A 13,626-nucleotide genomic window follows, 5' to 3' on the forward strand; every position below is an offset into this window, starting at 1 on the left:
TAATTATTATTATATAAATCAAAATAGCTCATTGGTAGAGTAATGATTTGAAGAATCATAGGTTGTCAGTTCAATTCTGACTTTTGATAATATAATTATACTTCTTTATAGTTAAATGGTATAACAATCGGCTGTTAACCGATAAATATTGGTTCAATTCCAATTAAAGAAGAAATTAAAAATTATTATTAAATTAAATAAACAAATATGGTGGAATTGTTATACACATTAAATTTAGAATTTAATTAATAAGAGTTAGAATCTCTTTATTTGTAAAATAATAAGAGTTTATAGTTTAATTTGATAAAAACATAAATCTTCTAAATTTAATATATAGGTTTAATTCCTATTAAACTCTAGTTAATAAAATAAAAGATTTATAACTTAATAATTAAAGTATATGAATACGAAGCATAAAATAAAGGTTAAAATCCTTTTAAATCTAATATTTAATAAAAAAATCAAATAATAACAAATTTAATATATTTTTATATTATATATATTTTTCTATTAAGTTTTTAATATAAAATATATTATCTAATAACATAAATTTTATATATCTAATATAATTATATTAGATATAAAATTTGTGTTCTTAAATAATAAAAAACATTAATAATTTATAAAAATATATAACTAATTAAATTATATTCAAAATAAATAAAAATAATAAATTAAAATCTAATTATTTTAAAATAATAATAATAATATAATTTTTATTTAAAATTTAATTAAATTTAATAATATAATTATATAATTTAAAATAAATAATTATTTATTTATTTAATAATATAATATAAAATTATTAATATATATATATATATATTATATGATATATATAAAAATATTTAAAATTAAAAAATAAGATATAGTAATAAGGAAACTTACCAGCTTCATGGTCTGGAGATTGCAGTTCGAGTCTGCATCTTATTTATTTAGGTAATTAACTTAATGGTAAAGTATTTATTTTACATATAAAAAAAATTAGTTCAATTCTAATATTACCTTTTTATATAAAATAAGATTTTTAGTTTACTGGTAAAACATATCTTTGATAAGGATAAAATATTTGGTTCAATTCCAAAAAAATCTAAAATAAATAAATAATATAATAAAAATTTATATTATTTAAGTAAATATAAGAATACTTATAAAAATAAGTTTGATCCTGGCTTAGAATTAACGCTAAAGACATACATATAAAATGCTTGCTAATTAAACTTATAATATAAATAATAAGTTAGTGTACAGGTGAGTAATATATATAATTATAAAGATTAAATTATACTTGAATTTTAAATTCAAAATAAATTTTTTATAAATAAATTACATAAAGATATTTGTTTAATTTTAATTATATACTCTATTAACTATTTAATATATAAAAATATATAAAGTCAAAATAGATAGCTGGCCTGAGAGGGTGTTCAGCCACATTGGACCTGGAACAATGTCCAAACTTTTAAGAAAGTTAGCGGCAGGGAATTTTTTGCAATTAGCGAAAGCTAGACAAAGTAATGTCTTGTGAAGGGAGATTAAATCGTAAACTTCTGTAAATCTAAAATATAATAAATGAAATATAGATTAAAATATCGGCTAACTCTGTGCCAGCAGCCGCGGTAATACAGAGGATATGAGCGTTATTCGAAATTATTGGGCATAAAGCATTAATAGGTTATTTTATAAAGTATAAATAAAATTTAAAAGCTTAACTTTTAAAATTTTATACTATATATAAAATTAAAGATTATTATTTAAGTTTAAAGAATTTTTTGAGTAATAGTGAAATATTTGGATACAAAAAAGAATACCATTAATGAAAATATTAAACTAATATAATCTAATACTAAATAATGAAAGCTAAGGGAGCAAATGGGATTAGATACCCCAGTAGTCTTAGTTGTAAATTATGAATATTAAATGTAAAAGTATTATTTAAATATTTTTATATTAAAGTAAATACGTTAAATATTCCGCCTGAGTAGTACATTCGTAAGAATTAAATTCAAAGGAACTGACGGGAACTCATATAAGCAGTGGGTCACGTAACTTAATTCGATGAAGACCGTAATACCTTACCAAAATTTAACACATTTAAAATGAATATATTAAAATATATTTATAAATAAACTTAGGTGGTGCATGGTTGTCGTCAGCTAGTGCTTTGAGGTGTCAAATTAAGTTTTGTAACTAGCGAAACCCTTTTTATTGTTTTTTTATACTTTTATAAAGAATTATATTTTATAATATAAAAGGAGGAAAAGGATCAAGTCAAATCATTATGCCCCTTATATTTTGGGCAGATTACGTGACACAATAAATAAAAACAATATGATAATTAATAATAAAATTAAACTAGAAATAGAATTTAATTATCAATAAAATTATTTTCAGTACGGATTATTGATTGAAAAGTCAATATTATTAATAAGAAGGAACTGCTAGTAATCGTTAGTAAGCTAAATAACGGTGAATAAATAATTGAGTTTTGTACACACCGCCCGTCGTATCCGTAAAGATATATAGTTATAAATTATATAATATATAATGAAATATTAATATATTAATGTGGATGAAGTCGTAACAAGGTAGCCGTACTGGAAAGTGCGGCTAGATATAAAATAAATAAATAAAAAATGGAATATAATTTTAAATGATAAAATTTATTAAATTAAAAAAATATTAAGTTTCTAATAAAATTTAATAATTATAATTTATTAATAATTAATTTAAAGATGAAAATATTAATATTATAAAAAATATTAATAAAATAATAAAATATTTAAAATTTTTATTTAAGGGGATATAATTTAATAGAAAAAATATTATTCTTGCATAATAAATTAAGTAGTTTGAATCTACTTATCTCCATAAAATTATAAATAATATAATTTAAATATAATAAATAAAAATGAATTCCTATAATTTTAATAAGTGAAAAAAGACATACAATTTATTTTTAAAAATTATAAAAAAATAAATAATGAAATTTATATTTTAATAATTAATAAATATTAAAAATAAGTATCTGAATATATAAATATTTTATTTAATAACAAACCTAGAGAACTGAATCATCTTAGTATCTAGAGGAAAATAAAGTAACAACGATTTTTTAAGTAGAGGCGATCGAAAAAAAATAAATTAATAAAATAGTATATATTAAATAAATATATTTATTTAAAGTAAAATAATTACAAATTTTATTTGAACATAAACTAGTATCATCTTGTAAACTTAAAAATATATTAAAATTTAATAGAGAAATAGTACTGTGAAGGAAAGGTGAAAAGATATTTGGAAAAATAATTGAAAAGATAATGAAATTTTTATTTATTTTAAAATTTAATTTAATTTAAAATAATTAAATTAATTGCTTGTTGAAGAATGAGTCAGTGAGTTATAATAATACAAACATATTAAAAAATTTTTAAATAATAGATAACACAAATTTAAAATTAATAAGTTAATTTATATTTGTATATTATAGACCCGAACCCAAATGATCTAATTATATATAAGAATATAATTTATTTTAATAAATTATATGTCTGAACTAATTGATGTTGCAAAATCATTAGAAAATATATAATTAGCTGTGAAATGCTAATCGAATTTGGAGCTAACTGGTTTTCTCCGAAATGTATTTAGGTACAGATTTTATGTAATATATTTAATAAAAGGTAGAGATATGTATAATTATTTTTATATTTTATATAATATAAAAATAATTTAACAAACTAATAAATTTTTATTAATTTATAATTAACTTTTTAAGTTTTTTTATAATTTAAATATCATAAAAATTGAGACTATTAGGGATAAGCTTAATTGTCAAGAGGGAAACAGCCCAGATTATTAGATAAGGTCCATAAATATTAATTAAGTTTTTTAAAGATAGTTTTAATATGATTACAACTAAAATATTAAGCTTAGAAGCAGCTATTATTTAAAGAGTGCGTAACAGCTCATTAGTAAAATAATATAGCATCAAAAATAATCAGGAATAAATTAATTACCGATTCTATAAATTTTATATAAAATATTTAAAATTAATATTTTAATATAATAAAATGGTAGGAGAACTTTTTATAAAAATAAATTATATGTAAATTAAATAATAAATTAATTTTATAAAAGAGATAATGCTGATTTAAGTAATAAAATATTGAAATAAATTCAATACCTTTAATATTTAAGGTTTCCTATTAATTGAGTTTTTCTAATAGGGTTAGTCGAGACCTAATACTAGACTAAATGTGTAATAGATGGGTTATAAATTAATATTTTTATACTTTTATTTTTATATAAAAATTTATAATTTCTTTTATAAAGAAAAAAATATTTTAAATTTATAAAAAAAATAAATACTCGTATTAAATCTTAAACATGTTAATAGGTGGAATAAATATTAAGAGGATGAGTAAATTATCTTTAAGGAACTAGGCAAATTGATTCTGTAACTTAGGGATAAAGAATGCTCTTTGAGCAATATATACTTGGTTCAAACGACTGTTTATCAAAAACACAAGCTTTTGCAAAGTTTAATAATGATGTATAAAAGCTGACGTCTGCCCAGTTCTAGTAAGTGAATAAAAATGTTAAATACAATATATATTTTAATAAACTCTAGTTAAACGGCGGCTGTATTCATAACGGTCCGAAGGTAGCGAAATTCCTTGTCGGGTAAGTTCCGACCTGCATGAAAGACGTAACGATTTGAACACTGTCTTAAAGATAATCTCAATGAAATAATAATATCTGTGAAGATACGGATAACTTACACTAGGACAGAAAGACCCTATGAAGCTTCACTATAATCTATTAATGGATGAAAATTTTAATAATATGTAGAATAAATGGTTAAAAATTTAATTATAAATTTTTTATATATGAAATACCATTATATTAAAATAAGTAATTCTAATTATTAAATTAATATAACTTAAAATAAAACATTTTTAGATTTGGTAGTTTGACTGGGGCGGTCCCCTCCTAAATAGTAACGGAGGTGAACAAAGGTTATATAAAACTTAAAATAAAATTAAAAGTAAATAATTACTAAAAGGTATTAATTATTATAGCTTAACTGTTAAAAAAACATATTAAACAGAGATGAAAATCGGTCTTATTGACCCGACAAACTTATTTATAAATGATTTTGTTGTCGATAATCGGATAAAAGTTACTCTAGGGATAACAGGCTTATCTTTCCTGATAGTTCATATTAACGGGAAGGTTTGGCACCTCGATGTCGGCTTATCGCATCCTTGAGATGAAGAAAGCTCAAAGGGTTGGTTTGTTCACCCATTAAAGCGGTACGTGAGCTGGGTTCAGAACGTCGCAAGACAGTTTGGTCCATATCCAGTGTAAGTTTATTGAACATTGCTTAAATTTTTTTTAGTACGAAAGGATTAAAAAGATTATGTAAATGGTGTACTAATTACTTAAAAGTATAAATGTTAGGTAGCTAAACATAAATAAAAATATAATCATTGAAAGCATATAAATGAGAAATTTATAATAAATATGTTCTATTAATTTAAGATATCATTTATATTAAATGATAAAAAAATAATTTTGCATAAATATAGCAATATACTTAACAAATATAATATATATTTATTTAAAAATCATATTTTTAAATTATTAAATTTAAATAATAAACTAATATAGTTTATAAGTAAAATAACTGATTTGTAATCAGTAGAATATGAGTTCGACTCTCATTATTAGTTAATTAAATAAAAATAAATAAATTTAATATGTTTATAAAAAAATTAAATAAATTAAAAAAATTAAATTTAATTTTTTTACCTGGATTTACAATAAAAGTAAATAATAAATTTAAACAACAAAAAATAAAATTTATAAATAATAATAATAGTTTAAATATATTTAAATTAAAAGAAAAAATTATAAGAACAATACATAATATTAAAAAAAAAAATCAAATATTTTTTTATAAAATTTTAAATACAAAAAATATATTATGTTTAATAAATAAATTAAAATCTAGATTAGATTATATATTATTTATATCAAATATATATTCTTCTATTTTTCAATCAAAACAAAATATAAAACATAATTTTATTTATGTAAATAATAAAATAATTACTTGTCCTAGTTTTATATTAAAAATAAAATCAATAATAAAAATAAAAAAATTAAATAATTTATATAAATTACCTAATATAAATTATTTTTATTATTTTAAAAAAAATATAAAAAATAATAATATTTTTTTAATAAAATATATATTAGAATTATTTAATAAATATAATAATAATTTAAATTTAAATATAATTTGTTTTAATAATAATAAATTATTAATACAAAAATAAAATATATAAATTAATGTTAGTATAATTTAAAGTTAAAATATTAATTTTCCAAATTAAATATGAGAGTTAAAATCTCTTTACTAATATAAATAAATGTTAGGTATATGCAAATTGATAATGACTTGAGATTGTGATTCTTAAAGTTATGGGTTAAATACCCATCTTATACCCTTTTATTTAATTTTATAGTTAAATTGATATAACAAATAATTGCAGATTATAAATTTTCAGTTTAAATCTGAATAAAATTTAAGCTCTTGTCGTTTAATTGATAGGACAATTTCTTTTCATGAAATAAATAGGAATTAAAATTTCCTCAAGGGTAAGTATAATTTTATATATTTATATTATATAAATATAATAATTTATTATTTTATATATATATATTATATATATATAAAATAATAAATATTTATTATATTATATAATTTATATCTGTAGCTTAGTGGTTATAGCAATGGGCCCATGACTCATTAATTTCAGTAGTTCAAATCTACTCAGATATATATAAATAAAATTAAGAGATATGGTGAAATAGGTAAACACAATGGACTTATTAAATTTATAAATTATTATTTATAATAATTATAAAAATGAGGAATTTTTCTAACTATTGAAAATAAGAATAATTATTTCTGAAATTTTTATATAAAATTTATATAATAAATTCAAACGACTTTAACAAAGTTATTTTATAAAATTTAAAAATAAAAGAAAAAGTCTTGTATAATAAAATAAAAATAATAATACCGCATATTAACATTAATTTAATTATATCGAAAATCCATTTTTAGAAATAAAATTAAGGGTTCAAGTCCCTTTATCTCTAAGAGAAAGAAAAAGGTTTAATATTTAAATTGCTAATTTAAAATATAAGGGTTCGATTCCCTTTCTTTCTGATTTTTTATCAAAAAATGGTGTAATTGATTAACATATTTATTTTGGGTATAAATGATTATTGGTTTAAATCCAATTTTTTTGAAATATATATAATTTGAAATTATAGTTAAATTATAGATATAATATTACATTGTCAATGTAAAGATATGAGTTTGAATCTCATTAATTTCGTATTTGAACTGTTAGCTTAATTTGGTAGAGTTTTCGTCTTTTAAGCGAATGGTTCTGAGTTCGATTCTCAGGCAGTTTAATTAATTTGAAGAAATACCTTAGCGGTCTAAAGGGGTGGTTTGTAGGTCCATTGATAGTTAAATCTTCATCAGTTCGAATCTGATTTTCTTCATTTATATTTATATAAATATATATAAATATATGATTAATAATAATATTATAATTTTAAATAAATATAATATTTATACAAATATTTTTTATACTTTTAAAAGAAAAATAATTATATTAAATAAAATATTAAATAATAATAAATTATTTAATTTTTTTTATATTTTATTATTTTTAATAAATTTTAATAAAAAAAAATATAATAATTTTTTAAGTAAATTTAATAGTTCTTTTAGTTCAAAAAAAATTAGATCTCAAAAATCTTCAGGAAAATCACGTATAAAAACAAAAAGTACTAATATATTTGTTGGTGGTTATTATTGTTTTGGTTTTAGAGAATTTAATTTTAAATTTTATAATAATATTTATAATAAGTATATTAGTTATTTTTTTAATTTTTTAAATATAAATAAAAGATCATTAATAAATTATGTAGATTATTATTATTTAAAATTGATTTTTAGTTTATTTTTATTTAATAATAATTATAATTATTATTATTATTTATTATATTTTAATAAATTTTATAAAAATAAATATAGTTTTAATTTTATAAATAATAGTAAATCTATATATTTATGTATAAAAAATTTAAAAATATATAATAATATAATATTTTTTTAATAAACATGATTAATTTATATTTATTTAAAGTTAATAGAAATTTAGGTAGAAGTAATAAAGGTATTATAATATCTAGAAGTAAACGTAGTTTTTTAAATAATAAATATTTTATTATAGATAATTATTATTTTAATTTAAATAGTAATAATAATCAAAATTTTTTTATTACTAAGGTTTTTAATAATTATTTATACAAAAATTCTTTATTAATTAAATGTATTTATTTAAATAATAGTAGTATAAATATTGAAAGAGTATTTATAAAAGCACAAAAAATTAATAAAGGTGATATTATTAAATTATTTAATATTTCTTTATTATCAGAAGGTGATTCTTCTTATATTTTTAGATTATCATATGGTAATATAATTTTTAATATTGAAAATTATAAAACTAGTAAATCAACTTATTGTAGATCATTTAATTCATTTGCAACAATACTTTCTTTTAATTGTAATTATTATTTTATTAAATTACCATCTAGTAAAATTATAAAAATAAATAAAAATTGTAAAGTTTTTTTGGGTAAACCAGATGAAAAAAAAATAAATTTTTTTAATAAAGCAGGTTATTCATATAAATATGGAATAAGACCTATTGTTAGAGGTAAAGCTATGAATGTTGTTGATCATCCACATGGAGGAGGAGAAGGTAAAACTTCTATAGGACGTAAATCCATTTATTCTATATATGGTAAGTCAATTAAAGGTATAAAAACAGCAAAAAGAAAATGATTATTAATATTTTATGGAAAAAAATAATATTTGATAAAAATTTTTATAGAAAAATTAATAATAAAAATAAAAAATATAAAAAATTTATAATTAAAACAAGAAATAGAAATATATTATTAACTAAATATTTATTAAATTCAATATTAAAAGTATATAACGGTAAAAGTTATATACCTATTATTGTAAATTATAATAAATTAAATTATAAATTAAAAAATTTTATATATACAATAAATAAGCGTAAATTTTTTAAAAATAAATTTATTAAAAAATGTCAAAAGTAATATCACCTATAGTTTTTAGATCTAAATATTTTAATTCATATATAAATAAACAATTTTTATATTTTAATAAAAAATCTAATAATATTTCTTATTTTAAATTTTTTAATATATATATTAATTTACTTTATTTAGTTAAAAAAAATTTAAATTTAATTAATAGTTATATTTTAAGTAAATATTTATTTACTAAAGTAGAATTTATAAATATTAAAATTATTGTTATTAATTTTATATTTTCAAGAATATATAATAAAAAAGTTATTAATATTATTAAAAATTTATTTTTAAATATTACTTTATATTTTAATTATTTTAAAAATTATAAATTTTATGGTAAAATAAAAAATTTTTTTATATTAAAATTATCTAATTTAACTTATTATAATTTAATTGAACCTTTAAGTAGTTTAAAATTTACTTTTTATGATTATAAAAAATTTAAAAAAAGTATTATTTTTTATTGTAATAAAGTTTTTAAATTTAAATATAAAAAAAGATTTAATGTAATAGGTATTAAATTTATATATTCAGGTAGGTTTAATAAGTTAAATAATAGATCAAAAGTTGATATATATTCAATAGGTAGTTTATATATGCAAACTATAACTTCTAAATTTTATTATTTTACAGATAGTATAAATACAGATAAAGGAGTTATAGGTTTAAAAATTTGGATAAATGTAAATTAAAGTAAGTAAAAAATGATTAATTTATTATTTCCTAAGTATTATAAATATAAAAAAATTCATAACAGTAGTTATAGTTTAAATAATAAATTAAATAATATTAATTTAAATTATGGATTATATGGTATTATATCAAAAAGTTTTGGATCAATATCATCAAGTCAATTAGAATCTATAAGATTTATATTAAATAAAAATATAAAAAAAATTAGTAAAATATGGACTATTATATATCCAAATTTTCCAATTTCAAAAAAATCAAAATCATCTAGAATGGGAAGTGGGGTAGGATTAATATCATATTGGGTTTATAAAGTTAGTCCAGGTAGTGTTATATTTGAAATTGAAGATATTAAATTTGATTTAATTAAAAATATTTTTAATAAAATATCTTGTAGATTTCCTTTTAAAGTATGTTTAGTTAAAAAAAATTATTTTTGATTTATTTTGTAGTTATGATAAAAAGAGTTAATATTTTAATAAAAATTAATAAAAATAAATATTATAATTTTAGATTTAATAGAAATAAAAAGTATAATAATAAGTATATAAAAAAATCAAAGATTAATGTAATTAAAAATTTAGATTTTAGAAATGAAATTAGTTTAGGTGATATAATATTATTTAATAATTATATTTATAAAGATAAATTTGTTAAATATTTTGGTAAGATATGATTATTATTAGTTCTTTATTTAATATATCAGATAATAGTGGTTTAAAAAAAATTTTAAGTATAGGTATTTTAGGTAAAAGTAGTATTAAATTAAATATATGTGATTTTATAATTGGATCTGTTAAAAAAGGAATATTAAAAAATAAAAGATTTGGTGATTATAGTAGAGTATATACAAGTAAATCTAGTTTATTTAAATTTTTTATAGTTAAAAGTAAAAAATATAGTAAAATTAATTTTAATAATAGTATGAGATCTTGTAAAAATTCTGTTATAGTTATAAATAAAGAAAAAAATATTATAGAGGGTAAAAAAGTTATAGGTATTATGTCTAATATTGTTAAAAAAATATTTTATAAATCAAAAGTTAATTTAAAAAATGCAAAATTTATTATGTAATAAAAAAATTATTAATAAAATTAATATTTTATGTTTTATAGATAATTATAGTATATTTAGTAAAAATAGTAAAGAATATAAAGAAATTTTTAAATTTATGTATGTATTAACAAATCAAAAACCATTATTTTTAAATTATAAATTAAATATTAATAAGTTTTTTATGGCTAAAGTTCTTTTGGTAAATAAGTATAAAATTAATTGTTTTTTATTAGAATTATTTAAAAATATAACTTTATTTAATTTTAATAGAAATTTAAAAAATATTAAATTTTATAAATTTGATAAATTTTTTAATTTTAATATATATATAAATAATAGTAAATTTAATTTTTTTACAGATAAGTATAATTTAAATGATAAATTTAATTTTAAAAATATAAATTTTATTATAAATATTATATTTAAAAATAATATAAATAATAAATATAGATTATATTATTTAATTAAAAATAATTTTAAAATAATTAATTAAAAAATTAACAATATATAACAACAATGACTAATATAATAAAAATAATAAAATTATTTATTAAAAATAGTTCTATATATAAAAAATTTTGTAAATTTATTTATAATTTAAATAAAAAATTTATAGATATTAAGTATAAAGAATTATTTTTATTAAAATTTGATAATAAAAGTAAATCAATTATTGATTCATTATTATATAAATTAAGTGAATTATTTATAATTGATTATGAAGAAAATAAGTATAATGAAGAACGTATTAAAATGAGAAATTTTACTTTAGAAGTAGTATATTTAATATATATATATTGTAAAATTTTAGTAAAAAATTTAAATAAAATATTATGGTATTTAATATAAAAATAATTTATAAGTATATAAACAAATTTATAAAATTTGTAAATTCAATTCCAGCATTAAAAATTTATTTATATTCAATAATAGCATTATGTTATGAAGGTAAAATGGCTAATTCAATTATGTTAAGTTATTCATATTATTTATCAATTTGTATAGTTCAATTATTATTAAAAAAACATGCTAAATTCTTTTTTGGAGCATATTTTAGAAAAAATATAAATAAATTAACTTTACAAGGATTTTTATGTAGAGAATTAAAAAATAATTATTTACCTTTTTTATTAGGTGAATTGGAATTAGAAGAAAGAAAAAATAAATATAAAAGAAAAAGTATTGACCCAATTAAGATTATATATACTTATATTAAAAAATTTATAAGTAAAAGTGTAAAATTAATAATTTTAAATATAAAATTTAATAATAAGTAAAACAATAACAAATATAATAAAAATAATAAAATTATTTATTAAAAATAGTTCTATATATAAAAAATTTTGTAAATTTATTTATAATTTAAATAAAAAATTTATATATACTAAGTATAAAGAATTATTTTTATTAAAATTTGATAATAAAAGTAAATCAATTATTGATTCATTATTATATAAATTAAGTGAATTATTTATAATTGATTATGAAGAAAATAAGTATAATGAAGAACGTATTAAAATGAGAAATTTTACTTTAGAAGTAGTATATTTAATATATATATATTGTAAAATTTTAGTAAAAAATTTAAATAAAATATTATGGTATTTAATATAAAAATAATTTATAAGTATATAAACAAATTTATAAAATTTGTAAATTCAATTCCAGCATTAAAAATTTATTTATATTCAATAATAGCATTATGTTATGAAGGTAAAATGGCTAATTCAATTATGTTAAGTTATTCATATTATTTATCAATTTGTATAGTTCAATTATTATTAAAAAAACATGCTAAATTCTTTTTTGGAGCATATTTTAGAAAAAATATAAATAAATTAACTTTACAAGGATTTTTATGTAGAGAATTAAAAAATAATTATTTACCTTTTTTATTAGGTGAATTGGAATTAGAAGAAAAAAAAAATAAAGATATAAGAAAAAGTATTGATCCAATTAAGATTATATATACTTATATTAAAAAATTTATAAGTAAAAGTGTAAAATTAATTTTATTTAATTTTATGAAATATATATAAAATTAATTATAATTTTATTTTTAATAAAAAATATATTATGATATTTAATAATTATGAATTATTTATTAATAAAAATATATCTTTAATTTATTTATTTGATAGGGTATTAAATTTTAATTATCTTACTATAGTAAATAATAAAATATTATATAATAAAAAAATTTATATTTTAAATAATTTATTTGTTATTTTTTTAAATAATTTAAAAATATTTTTTTTATTTAATAATAAATTTGTAAATATAATAAATTCATATTTTAGTAATTTAAAAAAAATATTATTTAATAAAAATAATGATAATTATTTAGAATCTTCTAATTTATTTTGTAAATTTTATTATTTAAAATTATATAATAAATTAATTATTAAATTTAGTAAATATGATATTAAAATTATATTATTTAAAAATTATGGATTTAATAACAGTATAATTAATAATAAAAATTTTTTAACTGTAAATAATAAATTTAATAAAATAACTATTATTAATGATTATTTAAATAATTTTTCAAGTAGAATAAAAAATATTAAAAAGTATAATGTTTATACGGGTAAAGGTATTAAATATCCTAATGAAATTTTAAATATTAAAATTTATAAAAAAAATAAGTAAATA

At 15.8% G+C, this 13,626-nt stretch overlaps 14 protein-coding genes and 23 non-coding genes across 37 annotated transcripts, besides 1 other annotated feature; all 37 read left to right on the forward strand. All coding sequences in view use genetic code 11, as the record gives it.

Annotated features, from left to right (window-relative positions):
* Nucleotides 1–17: 17 nt before the first annotated feature.
* On the forward strand, nucleotides 18–89 carry Phe_GAA. Its single transcript has one exon. It is a non-coding gene; the product is annotated as a tRNA-Phe (tRNA).
* A 12-nt stretch (nucleotides 90–101) lies between these two features.
* Asn_GUU lies at nucleotides 102–172 on the forward strand. Its single transcript has one exon. It is a non-coding gene; the product is annotated as a tRNA-Asn (tRNA).
* Nucleotides 173–201: 29 nt separating this feature from the next.
* Leu_UAG lies at nucleotides 202–275 on the forward strand. Its single transcript has one exon. It is a non-coding gene; the product is annotated as a tRNA-Leu (tRNA).
* Nucleotides 276–284: 9 nt separating this feature from the next.
* Nucleotides 285–358, forward strand: Arg_UCU. The gene has a single exon. It is a non-coding gene; the product is annotated as a tRNA-Arg (tRNA).
* A 15-nt stretch (nucleotides 359–373) lies between these two features.
* On the forward strand, nucleotides 374–445 carry Arg_ACG. Its single transcript has one exon. It is a non-coding gene; the product is annotated as a tRNA-Arg (tRNA).
* A 415-nt stretch (nucleotides 446–860) lies between these two features.
* Nucleotides 861–933, forward strand: Met_CAU. Its single transcript has one exon. It is a non-coding gene; the product is annotated as a tRNA-Met (tRNA).
* A 4-nt stretch (nucleotides 934–937) lies between these two features.
* Nucleotides 938–1,008, forward strand: Val_UAC. The gene has a single exon. It is a non-coding gene; the product is annotated as a tRNA-Val (tRNA).
* A 13-nt stretch (nucleotides 1,009–1,021) lies between these two features.
* Nucleotides 1,022–1,093, forward strand: Ile_GAU. Its single transcript has one exon. It is a non-coding gene; the product is annotated as a tRNA-Ile (tRNA).
* Nucleotides 1,094–1,148: 55 nt separating this feature from the next.
* ssu lies at nucleotides 1,149–2,622 on the forward strand. The gene has a single exon. It is a non-coding gene; the product is annotated as a 16S ribosomal RNA (ribosomal RNA).
* A 39-nt stretch (nucleotides 2,623–2,661) lies between these two features.
* On the forward strand, nucleotides 2,662–2,727 carry Glu_UUC. Its single transcript has one exon. It is a non-coding gene; the product is annotated as a tRNA-Glu (tRNA).
* A 72-nt stretch (nucleotides 2,728–2,799) lies between these two features.
* Nucleotides 2,800–2,871, forward strand: Ala_UGC. Its single transcript has one exon. It is a non-coding gene; the product is annotated as a tRNA-Ala (tRNA).
* Nucleotides 2,872–2,881: 10 nt separating this feature from the next.
* Nucleotides 2,882–5,628, forward strand: lsu. The gene has a single exon. It is a non-coding gene; the product is annotated as a 23S ribosomal RNA (ribosomal RNA).
* A 38-nt stretch (nucleotides 5,629–5,666) lies between these two features.
* On the forward strand, nucleotides 5,667–5,738 carry Thr_UGU. Its single transcript has one exon. It is a non-coding gene; the product is annotated as a tRNA-Thr (tRNA).
* A 12-nt stretch (nucleotides 5,739–5,750) lies between these two features.
* Nucleotides 5,751–6,347, forward strand: rps4 (ribosomal protein S4). The gene has a single exon. It carries the CDS (start codon nucleotides 5,751–5,753, stop codon nucleotides 6,345–6,347), a length of 597 nt encoding a protein of 198 aa, YP_009363155.1.
* A 15-nt stretch (nucleotides 6,348–6,362) lies between these two features.
* On the forward strand, nucleotides 6,363–6,433 carry Gly_UCC. Its single transcript has one exon. It is a non-coding gene; the product is annotated as a tRNA-Gly (tRNA).
* Nucleotides 6,434–6,445: 12 nt separating this feature from the next.
* Nucleotides 6,446–6,519, forward strand: His_GUG. The gene has a single exon. It is a non-coding gene; the product is annotated as a tRNA-His (tRNA).
* A 7-nt stretch (nucleotides 6,520–6,526) lies between these two features.
* Cys_GCA lies at nucleotides 6,527–6,598 on the forward strand. The gene has a single exon. It is a non-coding gene; the product is annotated as a tRNA-Cys (tRNA).
* A 2-nt stretch (nucleotides 6,599–6,600) lies between these two features.
* Glu_UUC lies at nucleotides 6,601–6,672 on the forward strand. The gene has a single exon. It is a non-coding gene; the product is annotated as a tRNA-Glu (tRNA).
* A 34-nt stretch (nucleotides 6,673–6,706) lies between these two features.
* Nucleotides 6,707–6,761, forward strand: iMet_UAU. Its single transcript has one exon. It is a non-coding gene; the product is annotated as a tRNA-Met (tRNA).
* Nucleotides 6,762–6,778: 17 nt separating this feature from the next.
* Nucleotides 6,779–6,853, forward strand: Met_CAU. The gene has a single exon. It is a non-coding gene; the product is annotated as a tRNA-Met (tRNA).
* Nucleotides 6,854–7,255: 402 nt separating this feature from the next.
* Nucleotides 7,256–7,329, forward strand: Pro_UGG. Its single transcript has one exon. It is a non-coding gene; the product is annotated as a tRNA-Pro (tRNA).
* A 14-nt stretch (nucleotides 7,330–7,343) lies between these two features.
* Asp_GUC lies at nucleotides 7,344–7,418 on the forward strand. Its single transcript has one exon. It is a non-coding gene; the product is annotated as a tRNA-Asp (tRNA).
* Nucleotides 7,419–7,423: 5 nt separating this feature from the next.
* On the forward strand, nucleotides 7,424–7,497 carry Lys_UUU. The gene has a single exon. It is a non-coding gene; the product is annotated as a tRNA-Lys (tRNA).
* An 8-nt stretch (nucleotides 7,498–7,505) lies between these two features.
* On the forward strand, nucleotides 7,506–7,590 carry Tyr_GUA. The gene has a single exon. It is a non-coding gene; the product is annotated as a tRNA-Tyr (tRNA).
* A 17-nt stretch (nucleotides 7,591–7,607) lies between these two features.
* rpl4 (ribosomal protein L4) lies at nucleotides 7,608–8,210 on the forward strand. The gene has a single exon. It carries the CDS (start codon nucleotides 7,608–7,610, stop codon nucleotides 8,208–8,210), a length of 603 nt encoding a protein of 200 aa, YP_009363156.1.
* Nucleotides 8,211–8,215: 5 nt separating this feature from the next.
* Nucleotides 8,216–8,944, forward strand: rpl2 (ribosomal protein L2). The gene has a single exon. It carries the CDS (start codon nucleotides 8,216–8,218, stop codon nucleotides 8,942–8,944), a length of 729 nt encoding a protein of 242 aa, YP_009363157.1.
* A 23-nt stretch (nucleotides 8,945–8,967) lies between these two features.
* rps19 (ribosomal protein S19) lies at nucleotides 8,968–9,228 on the forward strand. Its single transcript has one exon. The coding sequence runs from the start codon at nucleotides 8,968–8,970 to the stop codon at nucleotides 9,226–9,228; it is 261 nt and encodes an 86-aa protein (YP_009363158.1).
* rps3 (ribosomal protein S3) lies at nucleotides 9,216–9,917 on the forward strand. Its single transcript has one exon. The coding sequence runs from the start codon at nucleotides 9,216–9,218 to the stop codon at nucleotides 9,915–9,917; it is 702 nt and encodes a 233-aa protein (YP_009363159.1).
* Nucleotides 9,918–9,929: 12 nt separating this feature from the next.
* rpl16 (ribosomal protein L16) lies at nucleotides 9,930–10,355 on the forward strand. Its single transcript has one exon. It carries the CDS (start codon nucleotides 9,930–9,932, stop codon nucleotides 10,353–10,355), a length of 426 nt encoding a protein of 141 aa, YP_009363160.1.
* A 14-nt stretch (nucleotides 10,356–10,369) lies between these two features.
* On the forward strand, nucleotides 10,370–10,591 carry rps17 (ribosomal protein S17). The gene has a single exon. The coding sequence runs from the start codon at nucleotides 10,370–10,372 to the stop codon at nucleotides 10,589–10,591; it is 222 nt and encodes a 73-aa protein (YP_009363161.1).
* rpl14 (ribosomal protein L14) lies at nucleotides 10,588–10,989 on the forward strand. The gene has a single exon. The coding sequence runs from the start codon at nucleotides 10,588–10,590 to the stop codon at nucleotides 10,987–10,989; it is 402 nt and encodes a 133-aa protein (YP_009363162.1).
* On the forward strand, nucleotides 10,970–11,464 carry rpl5 (ribosomal protein L5). The gene has a single exon. It carries the CDS (start codon nucleotides 10,970–10,972, stop codon nucleotides 11,462–11,464), a length of 495 nt encoding a protein of 164 aa, YP_009363163.1.
* Nucleotides 11,457–12,982: a repeat region (Contains two 0.76 kbp repeat unit: 11457..12217 and 12222..12982. Both repeats are 98% identical. No gap. The repeat unit overlapp two genes. One may encode the S8 ribosomal protein.).
* On the forward strand, nucleotides 11,506–11,820 carry rps8.1 (ribosomal protein S8). Its single transcript has one exon. The coding sequence runs from the start codon at nucleotides 11,506–11,508 to the stop codon at nucleotides 11,818–11,820; it is 315 nt and encodes a 104-aa protein (YP_009363164.1).
* On the forward strand, nucleotides 11,823–12,248 carry BmA.1 (hypothetical protein). Its single transcript has one exon. The coding sequence runs from the start codon at nucleotides 11,823–11,825 to the stop codon at nucleotides 12,246–12,248; it is 426 nt and encodes a 141-aa protein (YP_009363165.1).
* Nucleotides 12,271–12,585, forward strand: rps8.2 (hypothetical protein). The gene has a single exon. The coding sequence runs from the start codon at nucleotides 12,271–12,273 to the stop codon at nucleotides 12,583–12,585; it is 315 nt and encodes a 104-aa protein (YP_009363166.1).
* BmA.2 (hypothetical protein) lies at nucleotides 12,588–13,010 on the forward strand. Its single transcript has one exon. The coding sequence runs from the start codon at nucleotides 12,588–12,590 to the stop codon at nucleotides 13,008–13,010; it is 423 nt and encodes a 140-aa protein (YP_009363167.1).
* Nucleotides 13,011–13,047: 37 nt separating this feature from the next.
* rpl6 (ribosomal protein L6) lies at nucleotides 13,048–13,623 on the forward strand. Its single transcript has one exon. The coding sequence runs from the start codon at nucleotides 13,048–13,050 to the stop codon at nucleotides 13,621–13,623; it is 576 nt and encodes a 191-aa protein (YP_009363168.1).
* Nucleotides 13,624–13,626: the final 3 nt, after the last annotated feature.

Source organism: Babesia microti, assembly GCF_000691945.2.
Source record: "Babesia microti strain RI apicoplast complete genome".
NCBI lineage: Eukaryota > Apicomplexa > Aconoidasida > Piroplasmida > Babesiidae > Babesia > Babesia microti.